This window comes from Loxodonta africana, chromosome 1 (genome assembly GCF_030014295.1).
Source record: "Loxodonta africana isolate mLoxAfr1 chromosome 1, mLoxAfr1.hap2, whole genome shotgun sequence".
In the NCBI taxonomy this organism is placed as follows: domain Eukaryota; kingdom Metazoa; phylum Chordata; class Mammalia; order Proboscidea; family Elephantidae; genus Loxodonta; species Loxodonta africana.
In genome coordinates, this window is record NC_087342.1 from 137,537,107 (window position 1) to 137,558,563 (window position 21,457).

Sequence of the window (21,457 nt, forward strand, 5' to 3'; positions counted from 1 at the left end):
ACTGCAAGGGTACAAACTGTGTCTTGGCTTACATATATATCCCTAGTTCTTAGTAGTATCTGTCACATACTAGGCCTAGTAAATATTTGTTGAATGAACCACACAGTCTAGCAAATACGAAGATGTATTTGTGACTAATTCTAACAAATATTGGAAAAGTAAATAATTCACTTCTGTTGTATTCCTACACGTGGTACAGAATTATTTTTGTAATACTTTCTTCAGGTCATTCTTACTTTACTTTGAGTTTGACTTCTTTTTTGTTTGACTTTCTCTTTAGACTTTGTTCAGCATAATATAATAATTCACTTTTTAAGTGAGCATCCGGTGTCCTAAGTCAAGCGTGTTTATATTTAGCTACATATACACCATTAGATTAATGGGGCATGGGTTTACTGATACTTTAGCTAAGATTCCACTTTCAGTAAGCAGTGTATTTCAACAGTTTTTGGCAGTTTAATAGATGATACCGTTTCATGATACTTTTTTTTTTTTTTTTTTTTTTGTGGCACTAATATTAGTGTAATGATTCAGAATTGTTTCCAGTTATGTGGATAAGTAATGAAAAAACAAAAATATTATGAATGACTGGTAGAAATAAAAGTGTTTGTGAAGCTTTCTAAAATAAAGACATTTAAGATTTGAATTCTGCCTTGCCCTTCCATTTCATTCATTTATATATTTATTTACTATTTTAAGGAGAATTAATTAGTTTAGGACACCTTTTACAAAAATTTCTGTCTTCTGATGAACCAACACCAGGGCAAAGTAAGGGAAGGTGAGATAAGGCAGATTGTCTTCTTCCTCCGTGACCTCAGTGCTGTGTTGCCTGTTTGTGGTAGCAGAGAGGGGACCCAGGGCATAACCAGCCAAGACTGTACCAAGAAGCTCCCCACCAAACTTCCAGAGTAAGACGCAGGCCATGGGGATTTCTAGAAGGAAGGTTACTTGGTATGGTGAATTTTACTTTTTTTAAGCTTCAAAAAATCTTTAATGTAAATTAGCTTCAAGTGCTGAGAAAGCAGTCTTAGGCTTGGTAATTTGTTAATAAGCTCCTTGAAATTCTTAATGAACTTATATGAAGTAATTTATAGTTTGTGTATAGCTACAGGGCAAGCCAAAGAACTTGGAGAGGGCAAAGGCATACATTTCTAAGGGTGCTTGTTTTTTTTTTTTTTTTTATATAACGGGAAAAAATTGTGGTAGTCTCAACCAACTTTTTATTTCTTTAAGCAGAGCCTTTGTTTTTCCCCAGTAAGAACTATTGCCTTTATGTGTTTCATTTAAAAAAAAAAAAAAAAAAAAAAATTTTTTTTTTTTTTTAAGTTATAGTGGTCATATATGCTCACAGTAACAAAAATTAAGTGGTACAGAATAATTAAATAAAACGCCTCACTTCTCAGGGGTGACCATTTAACTCTATGTCTTAGGTATATTTTTTTATAGTGTGTAGAGCTCTGCCCCATTCTTTTTAATTAATGCATCGTAGTCTATCATGGTTGTAATATAATTTAATCAATCTTGTATTAATTGCTATCTAAGTTATTAATTGCTATCTAAGTTAATTGTTATTGATGGCAATGGCTCTTATGGCCTTTATTCTATCATGGTTGTAATATAATTTAATCAATCTTGTATTGATTGGTATCTAAGTTATTAATTGCTGTCTAAGTTAATTGCTATCTAATTAATGCATCATATTCTATCATATGGCTGTAATATAATTTAACCAATCTTGTATTAATTGCCATCTATTTTTTCTATTACAATTGTCCAGTGGATATCTCTGTACACATATCTTTGCCCATGTGTGTGACAAATTATAGGATAGATTTATAGAAGTAGACAGTACTGAGTCAAAAGGATAAATATTTTCAAATTGGCATCCAAAAGATTGCACAGGTTTACTTTCTCACCAAGAGGGCATGAGTGTGTTTTCCTACATCATCAACAACTCTAGGTACTATTGGTAGTTTACGCCTTTGGCAGTCTGATAGGCTGAAGTTCACCTTAAAACAATACTGCCCCCTTTATTTTTAAAATGAAATTTTACTTATTTTTAAATATTTTGTAATTTCAGATTTTTAAAATTTAAAAATATTTAAATTTAATTTGGGATAGAAGTAAGGATTCGTTGCTATTTTTGTTTTCCAAACAGCTAGCCATTTGTCATAACCCTTTCTGTTAAATCATCTTATTTTCCCTATTGATTTGAATTGTCCCAAAGACTGAAAGCCAGATCTTTTTATAAACAAAGCCCTGGCATTGATGTCATTGTCATTGCCTATAGCTGTTGAGCCTTTCCCTGTCTATTTTACACTTTTCTGACATCAAAAGGTCACATTGACTCAGGCTAAAGTTAACCACTTGCTAGAGTTATTTTGAAAGTAGATATTCAACCTAAAGTCTCTTCCTTCTGACAGACTGTAGTTTGACAGGTGAATGACAAGGGTTTTTATGGTGAAATTATTGGCTCTTCTTTCTTTTCTGTTGACTTCCTTTAAGCATTGGTGAGAACTTGGGAATGTGTCTGACTACATGGAGATTCCATGTGTCAGGCATTTTGTTCTAAAATTAACCCCAGGACTTCAAAAGTGGCGTAATGTGGGCCTTTGCCTTGTATGCTGTGGTTGTGACACAGACGTTTCTGGTAGAAGAGAGATACAAAATATACTTAAGTTTTTTGGAGATCAATAGTTTGCCCACTAGAAAATGGTCAAGTTGATTCTTGATGAAATTCAGCTGTAATAGTTTTGTCGTTGTTATTCTTAGCTGCTGTCAAGGAAACCCCTACCTCATGGTGATCCCATGCGTTAATAGGATTGGACTGTTTATATCCATGGGGTTTTCGCTGACTGATTTTCACAAATCTTGAGGCTTTACTTTCTAGTCTGTCTTAGTCTGGAAGCTCTGCTGAAACCTGTTTAGCGTCAGAGCAACACACAAGCCTCCACTAACAGATGAGTGGTGGCCGAGCGTGAAATACATTGGCCAGGATTTGAATCCAGGTCTCTGGCATGGAAGGCAAGAATTCTACCCCTGAACCACCACTGCCCTCTTAAAATAGTTTTAGACAGTGGATAAGATGGGACATATTGAGTATAAAAACATTATTTCCCATGTATTATTTAACTGCTGATAATTCCATTAAATTTTCCCTTTTTAAATATTAATTTGTAAAATTGTTTAATCATTCACAAGTTATTTTTGGACTTCTGTACAGTTACTGGCAATGATTTGTATTTGTTTATGAACCTAGGTATGGTGTCTGTTTTGGACTTGATGCAGGGTGGTTTTCCATCACGAGCTTCATTTCATGAACTCTATAACATGTATAAAAAATACATGCCAGATAAACTTGCAAGGTTGGATCCAAGACTATTTTGTAAGGTAAAATGCCATCCATATTGAAATTCCTTATGTATAAACTATCTTATTATTAATTAGTGTCTAACCTTTTTATTTTTATTTTGCAGGCTCTCTTTAAAGCTTTGGGCTTAAATGACGTTGACTATAAGTTTGGGTTAACGAAAGTATTTTTTAGACCTGGCAAGGTAAGTATATTCTTATTTTAACTTTAACATCATAAATATGGATAGGTGAAGTTAGTGAATATTTTTAAGTATTTAGTGATTTGTTTTAGTTTTGAATCATAGGGTGACTAACAGCATTCATACAAAAACAAACACATACACAATTTCCCTCCTTGTGAGAAGTTTATAATGTGTAGTACTCTCTATACAATTTTTATAATTTTATTCAGCTTTGCGAGTGTTGGAATCTGGGCATTGTTTAGTTGGATTTTTTTTTTTTAAAACTTGAATAAAAGTTAACGTGAAATACTTTAGTTCTAAACATGTTCAAAGGTTTTCTAAAACATATTAATTCAGTCTGTAATGATTTAAGATTTTACAGTACTTTTGAGTCTTCATTGTGAGAACACCTGCTAGAGTATGGTAGATGTGTAAAGTATATATTAGACTGAATTTTGTACTGACCTCTTTCAGACCCTAGAATGATAAATGTATAAATGCTTTTGTATGTGGTGTATTTTTTTAGACTAACACACACATATTATAGCTTTAACATATACAGGTTCTCATAGTAATTTGCAAGACAGTTGTAGAATACTCATAACTAAATACATACAACACAAATATCTAAATGCCATTCATAGATCAGTTAGTGATAATATTTTTCACCATTACTGATTTCTTTAATGTGGATTGAATAATTGCATCCTCATAATTTTAAATATTATTGTTACCGTATTTAAATAGCCAGTGGTTCTTGTTTGGCAAAATCATTAATAAATAGCTTCAGTGCATTGAAGACTAACTTAATCATGATAAATAAATCTGATCTCACATTTTTGGGCCTGAGAGAAGTGTATGTGTGCATTACCAATGTATGTACATCCCTGTGAATATTTTTCTCTCAGAAGGCCTATACCTTTCCCTACAAAAGAAAAAAAAAATTCAGAAAAAAAGAGTATACGAATGTCCATTGTTGGTTTAGCTGTAATCATATGTATTTACCATAAAGTCAGCATTTCTCTTATTTCAGAGCTACAGTAATTATGTAAGAATTAACAGTCTGATAAGAGGAAACAGTTGGTTTTGTTTGCCTCCAGAAAAATGCATCAATCAGAAGGATATGTTGACAGCCTAAGGCACAAAGCCCAAGATCTTCAATCTCATTATGTTTCCTTTAATTTAATTTTGAACCATACAAAAGCCAATACATTGTTAGCTGGGCATGTGGCATCCTTAATATTTTAGTGGGACATATGGAGAAGGATAGAAAGGATTATGGAATTTGGTGTTAAACAGTGGACATAATGCATTTTATTCGTTAAAAACCTGATAGCTGCTTTATTTGTGTTTTCTTTTAGTAGTAATTTCTTATCCCTGATCAAAATAGGGGTGGGGTTGGGAGACAGAATAATGATGATGTATAGCTTCCTTCACTTACCAGGAGCTATAAAGGGACATCTGAGAATGTGTGTGAATCAGAATCAAGATGTGTTAGCCCTTTTCTTCATTTTTTTTTTTCCTCAGTAAAGCCTTTTGCCAACTCTCTGTAATTGTCATTTAATATTTTTTTCTGTTGTCAAACTTTATTATTGAATCTTCTAGTTAACAATAAATAATCTCCCTTCTTTCACACACACACAAAAGAGATCCTGAAGGAACAAAGGAAAAAAAGGCAGGAAAATGCAGCCAAGTGTGTTTGGATTTGCTTTATACCCCATTGAGATAAAAAAATTGATGTGTGGTCATTTCCAGAAAGTTAGTTTTTTTGATTCATGTTACTTTTATTCAGCATCTATCTGTGTGTTTAAACACATTTATATTTTGATATTGATATGAAATTGTTTTACTTCCTAGTTTGCAGAATTTGATCAGATTATGAAGTCTGACCCTGACCACTTAGCAGAGTTGGTGAAAAGAGTCAATCACTGGCTTGTCTGCAGTCGCTGGAAGAAGGTTCAGTGGTGTTCACTCTCGGTCATCAAATGTAGGTGTTTTCTTCCACACTGAGGTCTGTCATTACTTCAGTGGTGAATGCTGGATGACAGGGGCTGTGTCTCTTGTTCACGCTGTGTCCCTGGATCCTCAAGCAACACCTCACATGTAGTATGTGGTCAATTAGTATTTGTAGACCTTATTTTTGTGTGTGTGTTTTTTAGTGTTTAATACCCATTTTCTTTATCTGAATGTGTTATAACCAACCAGTTGTCATCGAGTTATTCCTACTGGTGGCGACCCCATATGTGTCAGAGTAGAACTGTGCTCTATAGGGTTTTCAGTGGCTGAGTTTTCAGAAGTAGGTCATCAGGACTTTGTTCAGAGATGCCTCTGGGTGGGCTTGAACCACCAACCTTTCAGTTAGCAGCTGAGCACATTAACTGTTTGCATTGCCCTGGAACTGAATGTGTTATGGGAACATTAATTTCATCACATATCAAACAAAACAACTCACTATCTTGATTCTTCTCTCTCTTCCTCTATCCCACACCATCCACCAATCTCTCAGATTTACACCAGAACTTTTCTTTTTCCACCCGTATAATGCCACCATCAGTACACAATAATTCAGAGCCAAAATCTCAAGGTTGTAAGTGTCTCTTTTTTCTTATCCCTGAAATCTTGTCAGTCACCATCTCTTGTTGATTCTGCCTGTGAGTCCTGTACATTCTTCCTCTTTGTTGCCAGCACCTGGGTAGAGCCCCTCAAGCTTATGTGCACAGTAATTTCAGTGGCTCCCAAACTGATTTCCCTGATTGCAGTTTGTCTTCTCAGAGTGCTTCTGTGTTAACTAAAAACCCTTTATGGCTCTTCTTGAGCAGACATTCTGAATTCTTAGAATATGTTTCAAGACCTTGTAAAATGAGGTTTCAGCTTACCTTTTAAACCCCACCTCCTGCCCCACCCCCTTTCAGACCTTATTCTCTTGATACACTGAACAGAACTGCTTTTGTGTGTGTTTCTGCCAGGTCATGGCAGCTAGTCATCTCTGACCGAAAACAAGGGTGAGGGACAGAGTATTTTTAGAGAACATGAGGGTCTGGAAACACTGGTGGCATAGTGGTTAAGAGTTATAGTTGCTAACCAAAAGGTCGACAGTTTGAATCCACCAGTTGCTCCTTGGAAATCATATGGGACAGTTCTACTCTGTCCTCTATGAGTCGGAATTGACTCAAAGGCAATGTGGTTTTTTTTGTTTTTTGAGGGCCTTTGGCAACTTTTAATTGTTGGAGCTCTGTGGTAGTCCGTGACTTCATTAAAATTTATAATTGCCCTCCCCGTACTTATCACAGCACTTGGTACAGTGCTGAGCATATGAAAAGGATTCAACAAATAGCGTCCTGGTCATAGAGAACTAAAATTCCTTGGACCTACCCTCGTGGTGCAGTGGTTAAGTGCTCGATTGTTAACCGAAAGGTTGGCAGTTCAAATCCACCCAGCTACTCTATGGGAGAAAGACCTGTTAATCTGTTCCCCTAAAGATTACAGCCTAGAACCCACTGTGGGGCAGTTCTACACCATTACATGGGGTAGCTATGAGTCAAAATGAATTGGACGGCACCTGACAGCAATGGTGAAAAGGAAGCATTCCAGCAGGGATTATTATTGGGGCCTTTGTGAGATAATGGGGAATTTAGATGAAAATCATAAAAGATAAAGGAAGCTCTTTTTTTTCATCATTTTCCAAGTAAAATATAAACATACGTCATTGTAGTTCAGTGCATTCAGTTTTGTACATTGTATTGTGATAGGAAGTGGATCAACACGTGACATTAAAATTTTCCGTGTTGTACTATCCTTTTGGGACCTGTGTTGTGCAGTGATATCGAAGTCAGTAGAGAAGCAGGTATATTTGCAGATTGTTCTGGAAAAAAAAAAAAAAATGCTTCATGGTCAGATTATGAAATTCTAGGTAACTGAATATTAAATAGAACCATTTACTACAGGATTCTCAAATACCTCGCTCGTATGTTCATAATGAATCTCCAAGATGAAGAATAGTGTATAGCTTTTCCTGAACTTAACTGACAAAAAAATCTATTTTTCAAAGCATACCTGTTAACATTTCATGAAATGACGTTGCCTAGGAGAGTTTGGGAAACAGCAGTGTGTAGCATTATCAGGATGCAGTTAAAATATAAATCTACCCATATAGTCAGAATCAACTCAGTGGCAACTAAAAACAACAACAAGCCATATACATGATATGCTTTTTATTTTTAATAAATATAAGGAATTAAAGAAATGTGAAGTCTTGATTTTAGTGTCTAGGATAATATGTTCATTAAAATTTCATGTTTTTTGAATATTGCTTTGTGGAAATGAATGTATTTTTAATATTTTATGTCTGTTTTAAACTATATTTTTAAATCATTTTATTTTATTTATATATAGTGAAAAACAAAATAAAATATCGAGCTGAAGCCTGTGTTAAAATGCAAAAAACTATTCGAATGTGGCTTTGCAAAAGAAGACACAAACCTCGGTAAGATGATGAATAGTGCCTAAAGAACCCTACAGAACTTAGTTACCGTAATGTAACAAGGCAGTAACGTCATAATGAAGAGCAGCTTGGATACTCAAGGAGTTTTCTCTTTTCTCATGTCATTTGTAAAAAGATAATATTAGTTTTTTATCTGTAGTATTTATTTGAAGTTAGTTAATTCTTGCCTTATTCTACAAAAGGACTTGAAGTGGATTACAGAAATGTAAACATAAAAAATTGAAGTAAATGGTTAGAAAATGCTTATTCTGATTATTTTAGTGACATGAGTTTCTTGATAAACTGTCAAATTGACATTGCCTAGAAACTGAAATTTGACTACTGAAATATTGAAACTTATACTCGTCTTACTAATATTTTGACCATATTTTTCGAAATTGTAGGAATTATATGGTTTCACTGTAAATTTTGTGCTTTTTTCTTATTTGAGTGTTTCAGTATTAATTTGCACTTTTTAAACATGAAGGTCTGAATAACTATTGATTGTTCGAATCTTTCCAAGAGATTAGGTAACTCTTTTGTTAGTCTATAATTTGAATTTTTAATTTTGTCATTCTAAATATAGATTAAAAGCACACTGACAAGTATTGATGTCATTCACAACCATATTTGATTATTTCCTTTTTACCCTCAACAAGAGATCTGAAAAAGGAAATACTGAATAATATTGAAAACAGAAGTGAAATTTTAGCACTATCTGTTTAGCACTTTATTTATAAAAAAGTTTTCCTCTATCATTAAATGGTGAAATTAAACTCTGATGACGTATCATCTTCACAGCATTGATGGCCTGGTTAAGGTGGGCACACTGAAGAAACGACTTGGTAAATTTAACGAAGTTGTCAATGCACTGAAAGATGGAAAACCAGAAATGAATAAAAAGGTCAAGAATCTTGAAATTTCTATTGATGCTTTGATGGCCAAAATTAAGGTATGCACTTTTACTCCAAATGACTTTGACTTTTTGTATAATTTAACATCTCTTGTTATTTGCATTGAGATTATACAGGAAAAAAGTCTGTTTTTTTAAAGATAAAAAATGTTAAAGATTGAGTCTATATGCTGGCAGGTGGATGCTCACTGGAATATTCTCTCTGCTCTTCTCTATGTTTGAAAATTTTCATAGCAAAAAGAAAAAAAGGAAGATAATTTGTTATGAGATTTCATCTGTTTCTACAAGAGATCTTATTCCCAAAATAGTAACTAAATATTATACCCCATTGATAAGCTTTTGCATAATCACAATTGAGAAAGAATTACTGTAAATTATTTTAATTTGATGCTTTTTGCTTTCAGAAACTAATTTTTAAATTATAAAGTAATGTGATATTATTGAAACTTTGGAGAAAACCAACCAGAAAAAATCTCCCCACACTAACACGTTCAACTATTATACTATTGTATATTCCTCTTCTAGTCTTATTTTATATGCATATATTTTATTATAGTCCTTAGCATAATGAACATTTATTAATTTTGTGTCTCTAACATCATGTTATATGCCTTGTCTTTGTTACTGCATTATCTTCATGTAGGCTATAACATAATTTAACTGCTTTGAAAGCAGTAATTAATTTTTCCTTTTTAGGAAAAAATGGGGCCTTTTTAAAAAATGTTTTTCACTTATTTGATCACTAGTGAGATTGAAAAATTTTTCTATATGCTTATTAGTTATATTTCATCTGTCCACATCTTTTCCTAAGTTACATTTTAGGGTCTTAATTTTTTTTTTCCATCTTGTTTCATAATGTTTTTGTATAATAAAGACATTAATCCTTGGTTGTTGTTGTGTTGTTAGGGTGCCATTGAATTGATTTAGACTCATAGTGACCCCACGTGACAAAGTAGAACTGCCTCAGTGTTTTCTAGGCTGTAATCTTTATGGAAGGAACCCTGGTGGCTCGGTGGTTAAGTGCTTGGGTGCTAACCAAAAGGTTGGCAGCTCGAAGCCACCAGCCACTCAGTGGGAGAAAGGTGTGGCAGTCTGCTTCTGTAAAGATTTATAGCCTTTGAAACCCTATGGGGGCAGTTCTGCTCTGTCCTACAGGGTCACTATGAGTTGGAATTGCCTTGATGGCAGTGAGTTTGTTTTTTGTTTTGAATCTTTATGGAAGCAGATTGCCAGGTCTTTCCTTGCAGAACTGCTGGGTGGGTTTGAACCGCCAACCTTTCCGTTAGCAGCTGAGCGCTTAACTATTGTGCCACCAAGGCTCCTAATCCTTGGTTCATGGTCCTATATCCTTCAAATTATATGAGATAGAATAAAGTGAGCCCCTTGTCATTTTTGCAGGTGTTTTATGTAGACAATGGTAAGTATCTTGGCAGTAGAAGGGATAGAGAAGACCAGGAGAAGAATGACAATGCTATAGATAAACTTAGCTGATTTTACAAATACGTCAAAGGCCATCTCTATTTATGTGACATCAGTATCGGTTAAGATCAACCAGTCATATTTTTTAAAGACTAACTTAGGAAAACCAACTGGCAGTTTTGGTTGTATTTCTTAAATATCCCTTTGGTACTATTTGAACATTTCATTGAAGAGTCGTGAACACTAGCTGAGTTAGCTAATTATTCCTAAAAAAAAAAAAAAAATATTTTTTTAACTCTAATATGTTACCTTCCACAATACGCATCCTTAGGTATTTGATTGATAGAAAATAGGGTCAAGCATTTGTGTGCAGAGATAGCTTTTTACATAAAATTTTATTATTTTGTTTATTAAGTCCACTCTGATGACAAGGGAACAAATACAGAAGGAATATGATGCACTAGTTAAAAGCTCAGAGGAACTTCTCAGTGCATTACAGAAGAAAAAACAGCAGGAAGAGGAAGCAGAAAGGTTGAGACGTATTCAAGAAGAAATGGAAAAAGAAAGAAAAAGACGTGAAGAAGACGAACAACGTCGAAGAAAGGAAGAGGAGGAAAGGCGGATGTAAACTCTTTATATTGTGGTTATTTGAATTAGAAATTACCAGAATAGTGAATTCTTGGTATTGACAGTGGTTAATGAGTACTCTTATTTTTAAAATTAATATTCTTATTTGAAAAATCAATTTCTGAATAAGTTTGAAAGTTGAGAACATAGATTATTGTATAATAAGGATGACAAATGATTTCAGTGGTAATCTGAGTTTTGGTTAGAACGTTACACCTGAGAATTTCTTAATTTCTTTCTCAAAGTTATGACTTGTATATTATTTTATAAGCTAGAAAAAAAGGGCACTACTATTTTCTGCAGTTTAAAAACTGACAACTTCTTGGAAGATTTCTGTGATAGTGTAAACAGAAGAAATACAAGAGTTATTTAGTTGGCGAAGGGATACAGAGAAGCACATATAATGAGGACCTTACAGCTAGAGTTTGTAACCAAGCTAATCTGTAGTTTTTAAAGGTTATGAAATATATTTGTTCTATTTCAGAAGAATTACTGTCAGTAGAATTAGATTTTATGTTATTCAGATTAAGTTGATAATGTATATGACCAGGAGGTTAATTTGAGTTCCATTCTGTAACCTTTGTTTATTAATAGTTAAATTGCTTTGTGAAGGATTCATGATTTTCTATGACGTTCTTAAAGAGTTTTCTATTTTTGTTAGGAAACTTGAAATGGAGGCAAAGAGAAAGCAAGAAGAAGAAGAGAGAAAGAAAAGGGAAGATGATGAAAAACGTATTCAGGTATGTACTTACTAGGTAATTTGGATTAAATTCCTTTCAGAATCTACAACATTGTAAAGCAAAAGAAGTGAAAACAAGATCTTGATGTGCTAATTAAGCTATCACTAGTTTATCCCTGAGACCAAAGGCAGTTTCTTTAGTGGTTATAGGAAGGGACTTTGGAGCTAAGTAAGTGGGCCCAAATCCTCCTCTGTCACTGGTAGAAATAGTGACATTCCACAAGTTATAATAAGTAACTCTTTGGGCTATGATTTTCTCTGTAGAATGGGAATAAATAATAGTCGTGAACATTAAACTAGTTAACACATGTTAAAGTGTTTAGAATAGTGCCTAGCTCAGTAAATATCAGTTTCGTTGTTTTTCCTATTATAATACTTAAGGGAAATTGAGTAGAACATTCACTCAAAATATAATTACTGTGTTTACAAAAACTATTTTAAAACTTTATACATATTGGTATTAATAGGTTAGAGTTACGATATTTTCCCTGCCCCCATTTTTAAAAAAAGTCCCTGTGTCTGTGTCTGAGAATAATTGATCATGTATTTGAGTATCTGTTTGTCTTGGCTTTCATAATATATCCTAAGTACAACCCATCACTTAAAATTTCTGTCATTTGCTGTCTAGGTGTTGTTAGTAATACGATATCTAGTTGTTGTTGTTAGTTGCCACCAAGGTCGCTCAGACTCATAACGACCCTCTAAACAGTATAATAAGATGTTGCCTGGTCCTGTGCCATCTTCATGTTTATAGGTGTGTTTGAGTACATTGTTGCAACCATGGTGTATTTTGAGTGCCTTACAGCCTAGGGGGCTTACCTTCCAGCACTATATCAGACAATATTCTGTGATTCATAAAATTCCCATGGGTTAGTTTTTTTTTTTTTTTTTTTTTTTATAATAACTTTTATTAAGCTTCAAGTGAACGTTTACAAATCCAATCAGTCTGTCACATATAAGTTTACATACATATCACTCCCTACTCCCACTTACTCTCCCCGTCTTGAGTCAGCCCTTTCAGTCTCTCCTTTCTTGACAATTTTGCCGGCTTCCCTCTCTCTCTATCCTCCCATCCCCCCTCCAGACAAGAGTTGCCAACACAATCTCAAGTGTCCACCTGATATAATTAGCTCACTCTTCATCAGCATCTCTCTCCCACCCGCTGACCAGTCCCTTTCATTTCTGATGAGTTGTCTTCGGGGATGGTTCCTGTCCTGTGTCAACTGAAGGTCTGGGGAGCATGGCCGCCGGGATTCCTCCAGTCTCAGTCAGACCATTAAGTTTGGTCTTCTTATGAGAATTTGGGGTCTGCATCCCACTGATCTCCTGCTCCCTCAGGGGTCCTCTGCTGTGCTCCCTGTCAGGGCAGTCATCTATTGTGGCCGGGCACCAACTAGTTCTTCTGGTCTCAGGATGATGTAGGTCTCTGGTTCATGTGGCCCTTTCTGTCTCTTGGGCTCTTAGTTGTCATGTGGGCTTGGCGTTCTTCATTTTCCTTTGCTCCAGGTGGGTTGAGACCAATTGATGCATCTTAGATGGCTGCTTGTTAGCATTTAAGACCCCAGACGCCACATTTCGAAGTGGGATGCAGAATGATTTCATAATAGAATTATTTTGCCAATTGACTTAGAAGTCCCCGCAAACCATGTTCCCCAGACCCCCGCGCTTGCTCCGCTGACCTTTGAAGCATTCATTTTATCCCGGAAACTTCTTTGCTTTTGGTCCAGTCCAATTGAGCTGACCTTCCATGTATTGAGTGTTGTCTTTCCCTTTGGGTTAGTTTTTTGAAGTAGATTGGCAGGCCTTTCTTTCTAGTCTGTTTTAGTTGTACCTAGAATGCTTGTGATACTTGGGATACTCTTTAGAATGGTGGTCCCTCTACCTTCTCTTGGTGTTGGCAAAGAGAGGAAAGATGGAGATGTGTTTGCAGCATGAATCTTAAAAATACAGAAGAGAATAGAAACTGAAGATACTTGTGGCTGAACAGTATGTATTCCTCAGTAAAGAACTTGCATGGAACAGTTGCCCTTTATTTTAACAATAACTGGGATGATCACGTAAGCAAGTGGAGACCTCATGGTAAAACTGGCTGTCCTTGGCAGGCTGAAGTGGAGGCGCAGCTGGCCAGACAGCGGGAGGAGGAGTCTCAGCAGCAGGCGGTTCTGGAGCAGGAGCGCCGGGACCGGGAGCTGGCGCTGAGGATCGCCCAGAGCGAAGCGGAGCTTATCACTGACGAGGCTCAGGCCGACCTCGCGCTCCGGAGGTACTGGGGTCCTTGGGTGGGGTGCCGCGACCTCTGCTTTGGCGTTTCCTCACCTCTCTGCTGCTCATTTCCATGTAAAAGGAAGATAGAAAATCATACTCCTCAGGTCCTCATACATTTTAAGTAAAGATATTTAAAATTATTTTTACCCACTTGTGTATCCGAAACAATTGATTTTCCATTGAATTGTTAAACTGTTGAAAAATGAAGCTGTGATATTTCAGTTTGTGAGCACTTTGTTTGGAAAACATCTCAAATTTTGCCCTGAAATTGTCAGAGTATTATATTGGGTTGAAGGCTAATTTCTAAATTAGCTTTATACAATAGCATAGGAATTAATGAATATATTATAATTCAGTTTAATATATTTGAGGTTAGACTTTATTATTTTCCTAATGCAAAGGTTTTTTAAAATATCTTTATTATACAGCCTAACACTTGGAATGAGGAGAAGTTTATCATCCCGTGTCTCACAATGTCTTAGAATAAATTGAGTTTCCCTTCCCAAGAAGAACGATTAGTCACACTGAAGTATTTTGTCTCCTCTAGTTTCTCACTTGTCTCTAAATACTGCATTTTAGTGGCGTGTGGATGACTCTGGAGTTCATATTAAAAGTTACAAGAAGGTTTTGATATATCTGGTTCATTAAAAAAATTTAGAATGTAGATGTATTAGTTAATTATTTACTTATGTACACACTGCAAAAACAAAGGAAAACTAGTCTGTAGGATCCCTTTGTATGTGGATATGTATATATATTGTCTGTGTATACTGAGAGACTCATAAATACCTGTAACTATGCTTTTCAGATTTTAAGAGCACAAAGCAAATTTTTATTCTAGAAGTTTCTTTTTTACTTATTGCCCAATTATTAAGGAGCCTTGGTGGTGCAGTGGTTAAGATCTCAGCTGCTAACCAAAAGTCGGCGTTTCGAATCCACTAGCCTTTCCTTGGAAACCCTATGGGGCAGTTGTACTCTGTTCTGTAGGGTTGCTATGAGTCAGAATTGACTCGATGGCAGTGGGTTTCCTTTTTTTTTTTTTTGGATAGGGTCCCTATGAGTTGGATTCGACTTGAGGGCAACAAGTTTGGGTTTTTTTTTTTTTGGTTTTTAGTTTATGACAAAATATAATTGACGCACAGCCACTAGATGGAGCTATTTCCTTGTGAAAGGAAAAACGGGTTCTAATTGCAGAACAGTGGTTAGATTTGATTTTCATGAAAATAAAGATCGGAAAGAAAAAAGGGTATCGTAGGTTGCCCTCAAATTTTTTTTTGTGATAAGTATTATATAGGGGAACTCTGGAGTCTGACTTGTATATGAAAATATATGGAAAATCAGCAGAATTGTTGTTAGTTGCCTTCAAGCTGATTCCGACTCATGGCAACCCCAAATAAACTGAGTAGGCCTATACAAATATAAGACATTATAATAATTCTCAAATTTTTGGACTGGAGTCCAATATTTGGCCTTTTATTAGCATTTCACTATAATTAAAATATTTTCACCTGGCTATGGGCTTCGTAACTGTAGACTCAGCTCACTGCTGTTCCATTCCTCCCTCCTGTGTTATGTCAGAATGGCTGGGAGCCTTTGTGTATCTTCTGACAAGGGTGACTATTCCAGGTTGTTAAACAAACCAAGCTTTTATAGCTGCTATTCTTAGTGTCTGTGAGGAAGTACTGCAGTCGACAGAGCTGGCTTTATTATGACTGAAGTTCATTTCTAAGGGGCTCATCGATGGAGTCATTCTTAGTACTTGTATGACCAAATTTTATGTTTAAAAATCTGAAATATTAAGCTGTACCCCGTGTCATTCCATATGGTATGTACAAGATACTGGCTCATATGTAGACTCCTTCCATCTTCAGAAAGGTGCACTTCTCCCGGGGTAGGTGGTCTCTGAGAAAGCGTGGACCATTTAGGACCTTTAATATAAATGATAAGTATCTGTGATTTAAGCTAAGCAGAATTAACTACCTTACGGCCCACTGCTAAGTAATTAGGAACCATTCTCGCCGTTAAGACCTTGAGAGGCAGAAGAGTTTTTGCTCTCCTGTGGTACAGTCTAGGGATGTGTTCCCCTCCTCTGGAATGCCTGTTTAAATCTTCACAAAGCTTTCCCTGGCCCTTCATGTCCTCGTGAGTTCCTTCCCTTTTGAACCTAGTGGTTATTTTATACTCTGTACATATGGGGTTGTCATGAGTCAGAATCAACCCAACAGCAGCTGACAGGAACAGCACTACAAGCTTTAGCACTTCGTTATGGGTAATGTTCTATACAGATTTTCCATGCTTGATAATTTTGTCTTACTTTAGTGGGCTGTAACTAAACATTTCAAAATGCTTATTTTACCTTTGTTAGCACTAAATTTTTCCTATAACTGTTTATTAGTTAGAACTCTCTAAGTAAACCTGTTCTTAACATGTAGCATTAAAATGTTCTTGGGTTCTTTGATGGATTAAAAAGTAAATATTTATATGGATTCTGCTGCAGTAAACAATTTTAAGTTACTTTTTCAGCTTGGATTCCCATCCAGTAATTTCTAAGTAAGAATTGTTTTCCACATATATAGTCTGTTTTAAAATGTAATCTCAATCAATTATACATATGATCCTTTATGCAAAGTAAGGATTTCAAATTACTTAAAATTATAAAGTAATTTCCAGATTCTGTTGTTCAAAATCTCACTACATACGAATTTACTAACCTAGATATAATATTTTCCTTTAATTTTCATTGAATTGAACCCCTTTAATTCATTCTTTCCTAATCATTTTTAATAAAGATTTAAAAATATATAAAATTCTTACCTTATACTTGATTAGTGGAGTTTTAAAATCAGTAAGTTAAGAAATTGAAACACAAATTTTTACAATAAAAATTTTCACAATTCAGAGTTTATGGTTTTAATTACAATATATTCTTTTCACAGAAATGATGGAGCAAGACCCAAAATGACACCGTATGTCATTTCCCTCTTTTAAAACTTCATTTCGTCTTTTGAACTTTTTAAAATAGGATGGGGATGCTTTTGTAGGAGAATTAGTTTCCTCATTGAAGTAAAATTTAAATTATTTCCTTTATTTGATAAAGAGAAGGATATAACTCATTATTTTCTTGGCCAAGGCAAATGTTTAATGCTCCTGTATAGCATTCAGTCACAATCATTCATGATTTGGTTTCCTTCTTTGTGTTTTCTAACTTTGTTTAAACTTCAACACTCATTATCTTCTATGTGTTTTTAGTTATTCCTTACCTTACACACCTTTATTGAAGCAGGTATGAGGATATGAATAAGAATAAATAAAGTACTTAAAATGTTTGAGTAATAGAAGCTTAGTTTTTAATATATGATATTTCATTCTACTAATATCCAAACTATGTCATAATCGTAAGTTATAAATGTAATACTAAATTTGACACTGAAGTATCTTTTTATTATAAAAATCTCCCCATAGAAAGGGAATCCAAGTAATATTTGTAGTACATATAAAACCTGATTTTTAACAGATTTAAGGGCCTCAACTGCTACTTTTTAGCAATGGTTCTAGACTCCATAGTTCCCAATATCAATAACAAATGTTTTAAAAATGATAGGACCTACATAAATAATCTCCCCTCCAAATAATACATGTAGAGGAGAACTGAAAGTATATAAATTTATAATAATATCTATTTTAATATGAAAGTGCTTATGCACAACCACAGAAGAAGACATAATTAATCAGATGCTTTTATTTATACATAGACTCACCATGAATTTGACAACTACAAATGCAGATTGATACGCTCCTGTTGTATTATTTACTCAAATGTCATGAAATTATGAACAATCCTTTGTAAAGTTTTGAATGAAGCAACATACGGCCTCTTCTCAATTAAACAGTAGTTACATTCCTAGAAAAATTCTGTGAATATTAAAACCATGCAAAAAAAAAAAAGTACTTGTAAGGCTTTGTTTACATGTAAACATTATGTATATACATATTTCACCTGTATATCTGGTGGACATGGTGAAGTCATGTGGGACATGGGACAGTTCTTTCTTGTACAGAACACCTGGCATCTCTGCCCAACCTCAGCAAATGCCAGAAGTGCACTTTTACAGCATTGTTGTGACCATCATGCCACCATCATGTTTCCTGGGGGCACCATTGCCCTCCATAAGAACACCTGCTATGTAGTTACCATTTAAGCTTGAACTAAATAGAAATTAATTAAAATAAACCTTGCAACTCATATTTAAGGTAAAATTGTGAGCATTTGAATATAGTTTGGTAAAATCAGAAAAAGAAAATAGCATCTGGAGGCATGAACCATTTCTATCCAATGTGTTTGGTGTAGTGCCTATTGCAGTAACATAGGATCAGGTGGAGTGTTGAATCCGTAGCAATTGTCATCCAGTATAGTGTCTGGGCAGAAGGAGAATTCTGTGTGAGGTCAGCAGACCAAGTGGAAAATGCTCTGAAAGGCTAGGGATTCCTTGAAACCTGCTGTGGGAAAAGAAATAGAGGAACCTCCAGGAGAAAGAGATGGTAAAAACAGAGATTCTCTCGGATACTGGGACCGAAATTGTGAGGAGAGGTGATGCTAGAATTAAAAATATTGATCACAATTACCCTGAGTTTGGAAATTACAAAATTCTGAGAAACTGCAAGTTTAAAGAGAGATTGATAGACTTGTTATCAAAAGATAGTTTTTATTCAGTTATATTTGTGTATTTTATTTTGTGTGTGTTGTCCACGATCAATAGTTTTGAAATATTACTTTTCCTCTGTGTGTTTGCTTGGATAGACCTACATCAGTACCCGATTGTAGCCAATGTTGGTTACAAGGACATTGGCATACAGGAGCCCTCCCCTCCTTGATAGTCAGGGTCCCAGCTGGTGGCAGGCATCCAGGAAACTATGATATAAAAAAAAAAAGCAAACATACCCATCTTTCTTTTCTTAGGATTTTTACTGATTTGTAAGGTATTGAGGTTACCAGACTCAGAGGAATAGAATAAGTAAGAAAATAATTAATTACGGAAGGAAGAGAGCAAAGGGCAGGAAAATAAAATAATGAAGTTAATGAAGTGTTGATGAATAATGAAACTTCGAGTATATTCCAGAGAATTAAACAAATATTGAGAAAAGTTATACTCTCTTGGGCAATAAAAGAAAAATAAGTTTTTGCCTTTGGGAAATGTGGCTTGCAAGGTCAGAATGCTTCAGATATTTAATTTAACAAGAACATCGTGTACTTTTTTTTTTTTAAAGCATGCTTTGATTTAGAATGTTACAGCTTTGAATTTATCAGTCTTATTTAAACTCTTGACACTGTAAAATACATCAGCTTGGTTTATCACCTTTATGCCTTGTCTAATTAATATTTATTAAGCAACTCCAGTTCAAAAATCCTTGTATAGAATGTGTACACTGCCTACTTTCCCGTATGCAATTAGAAAATGCTATTTATATTCTATACATAAAAATACTACATAAGCATGGCGCTCATGAGATTTTATCTAAAAGCTCCTTGCTGCTAAAATGGGGACATGTTCAAATAACTTCAACTGGATTTAAACAAAAATTTTGCTGTATTTTATATTATTGATTTTACAGAGTAAAATAATTGTAAATGGTTAATAAGTCAATAATCCTACTGAACATGCTCTTTTAAGTAATCTATGTAACCATGATATGTTGTTATTTTTTTAATAGGGAACAAATGGCCAAAGAAATGTCAGAAATTTTGAGTAGGTTAGTTCAGTGTAATTTGGGAGATAAATGAACACCTCAAAATCATATTTTTAAATCACTTTTGATTACTTGGACCAGAACCTGATATATGAATAGTCTACTCCTTTCGTGTAAATGTTCTGTATGAAAAATATTCCCCTTTCATCCCTCCCCAAACAGAAAAAGATAAACATTGTCCTCTGAATCAGTGTTTCTCAATGGGAATACCGTTAACCTTTTGGATGGGAAATTCCTTGTTCGTGGTACTATCCTGATTATCACTGGCCCCACCAACTCAATCTCATGTCAAGGGACCTTCTCTTGAATTGTGACAAAACGAGTATTTTGAAACTCCCCCCCTAGGGTTGGTATTGACCCTGGTTTGGGAACCTCTGTGCCTAGTTGAAGGGGATGAAGAGGAAGAGTGTAGATCCTGAGGGGCTCTGCATCAAAGCACACAGTTTAAAAACCACTGGTGTAAAATGAGCCTCCAAGGAATAATACAACCCCAGCAGGATCTGGTCCATTACCTCTATAAATGGATATGAATCAATAACAATTTTAACTGCTGATTTTAAAGTTGCAAAATTAATTAAAATATTAAATTAATATGTTTTTAAAAATCAGAAGTTAATTTTGCTACTACCTTATCCTGTCATTTACATGATTGCCTTTATAACCAATCCAAGTAATCAGTAAATTGCATCTTTATTTTACTATTTTAATAACTTAGACGTGGGGGAAAAATGCATTTAAGTGCATTGCATTCATGTACTTCCTAGGATGCTGCATATGTTTTTTAGCAAATGTATTTTTGTTTGAAGTGATATGAATGAAAAGTTAATATCAAGACTGTATTTTAAGAAATAATAATTTGAATTCATTGCTATTTTTTAAAAGTATCAGAACACATGTATATTCTGCCAATCTATAAAACTGCATATAATGTAAATTAACTTTTCTTTTTCAAAAGAAGAGAAAAGCTATAATAATTTTCAGCTACTCTCTTAGAAAAGACTCCCGGAAGTGCTAGAAAAAATTTTTTGTTTATTGAATAGTGGTTTAGGGATGCAGGAGAGAAAAAAAGAGAGTATTGAATAAATGTTAAAGCATAATTTATTGTTAAGGGTAACAGAGAGACCTTGCTGACACACAGCTGGCACTTTTTGAGCAAAACAAGAACAAAAAGCTACATGGAAAATGGCTAATCTCAAGCTTATGAAAAGTATAGGTTATGCAATAAACCTAAAACAGATTTTAACCGTAAAAATGCAGGAAGGACTAATGGCCACACATCATTCTTTAGCCAGTCTTATATGTGACTAACAACAACCATGTCTGACACTTTTTAAGTACATAAGGTGAAGTAGGAAACCCTGGTGGCATAGTGGTTAAGTGCTACGGCTGCTAACCAAAAGGTCGGCAGTTCGAATCTGCCAGGTGCTCCTTGGAAACTCTGTGGGGCAGCTCTACTGTGTCCTATAGGGTCGCTATGAGTTGGAATCGACTCAACGGCAGTGGGTGGAAGGTGAAGTATGCTATTTTTTTAATTCTCTAAAATGAAGGCATAAATAGGCCTTTCAAAGATTCGAAGACACCTTATTTGTTTCATTGTTAGGCTTAATATTGAAGGAATGGTTTCACTTTAGGAACAAAGTTTTTCGGTAACGTGTGTCTCATTAAATGTCTGTGTTTTGATAGTTTGCCAGGATTACTTATTTCTTTCAAAACGTAAAATGATGAGAAAATCTGTG

At 34.8% G+C, this 21,457-nt stretch overlaps 1 protein-coding gene across 1 annotated transcript in view; it reads left to right on the top strand.

Moving 5' to 3' along the window:
* The window catches only part of MYO6 (myosin VI), a 171,093-nt gene that overhangs the window by 134,712 nt on the left and 14,924 nt on the right, over positions 1 to 21,457 (top strand). The window contains exons 22-29 of the mRNA XM_064288189.1: positions 3,260 to 3,390; positions 3,477 to 3,554; positions 5,391 to 5,520; positions 7,926 to 8,016; positions 8,815 to 8,965; positions 10,761 to 10,969; positions 11,634 to 11,712; positions 13,814 to 13,974. Coding sequence (XP_064144259.1) covers positions 3,260 to 3,390; positions 3,477 to 3,554; positions 5,391 to 5,520; positions 7,926 to 8,016; positions 8,815 to 8,965; positions 10,761 to 10,969; positions 11,634 to 11,712; positions 13,814 to 13,974 — 1,030 coding nt within the window. The remainder of the gene's footprint in view (positions 1 to 3,259; positions 3,391 to 3,476; positions 3,555 to 5,390; positions 5,521 to 7,925; positions 8,017 to 8,814; positions 8,966 to 10,760; positions 10,970 to 11,633; positions 11,713 to 13,813; positions 13,975 to 21,457) is intronic.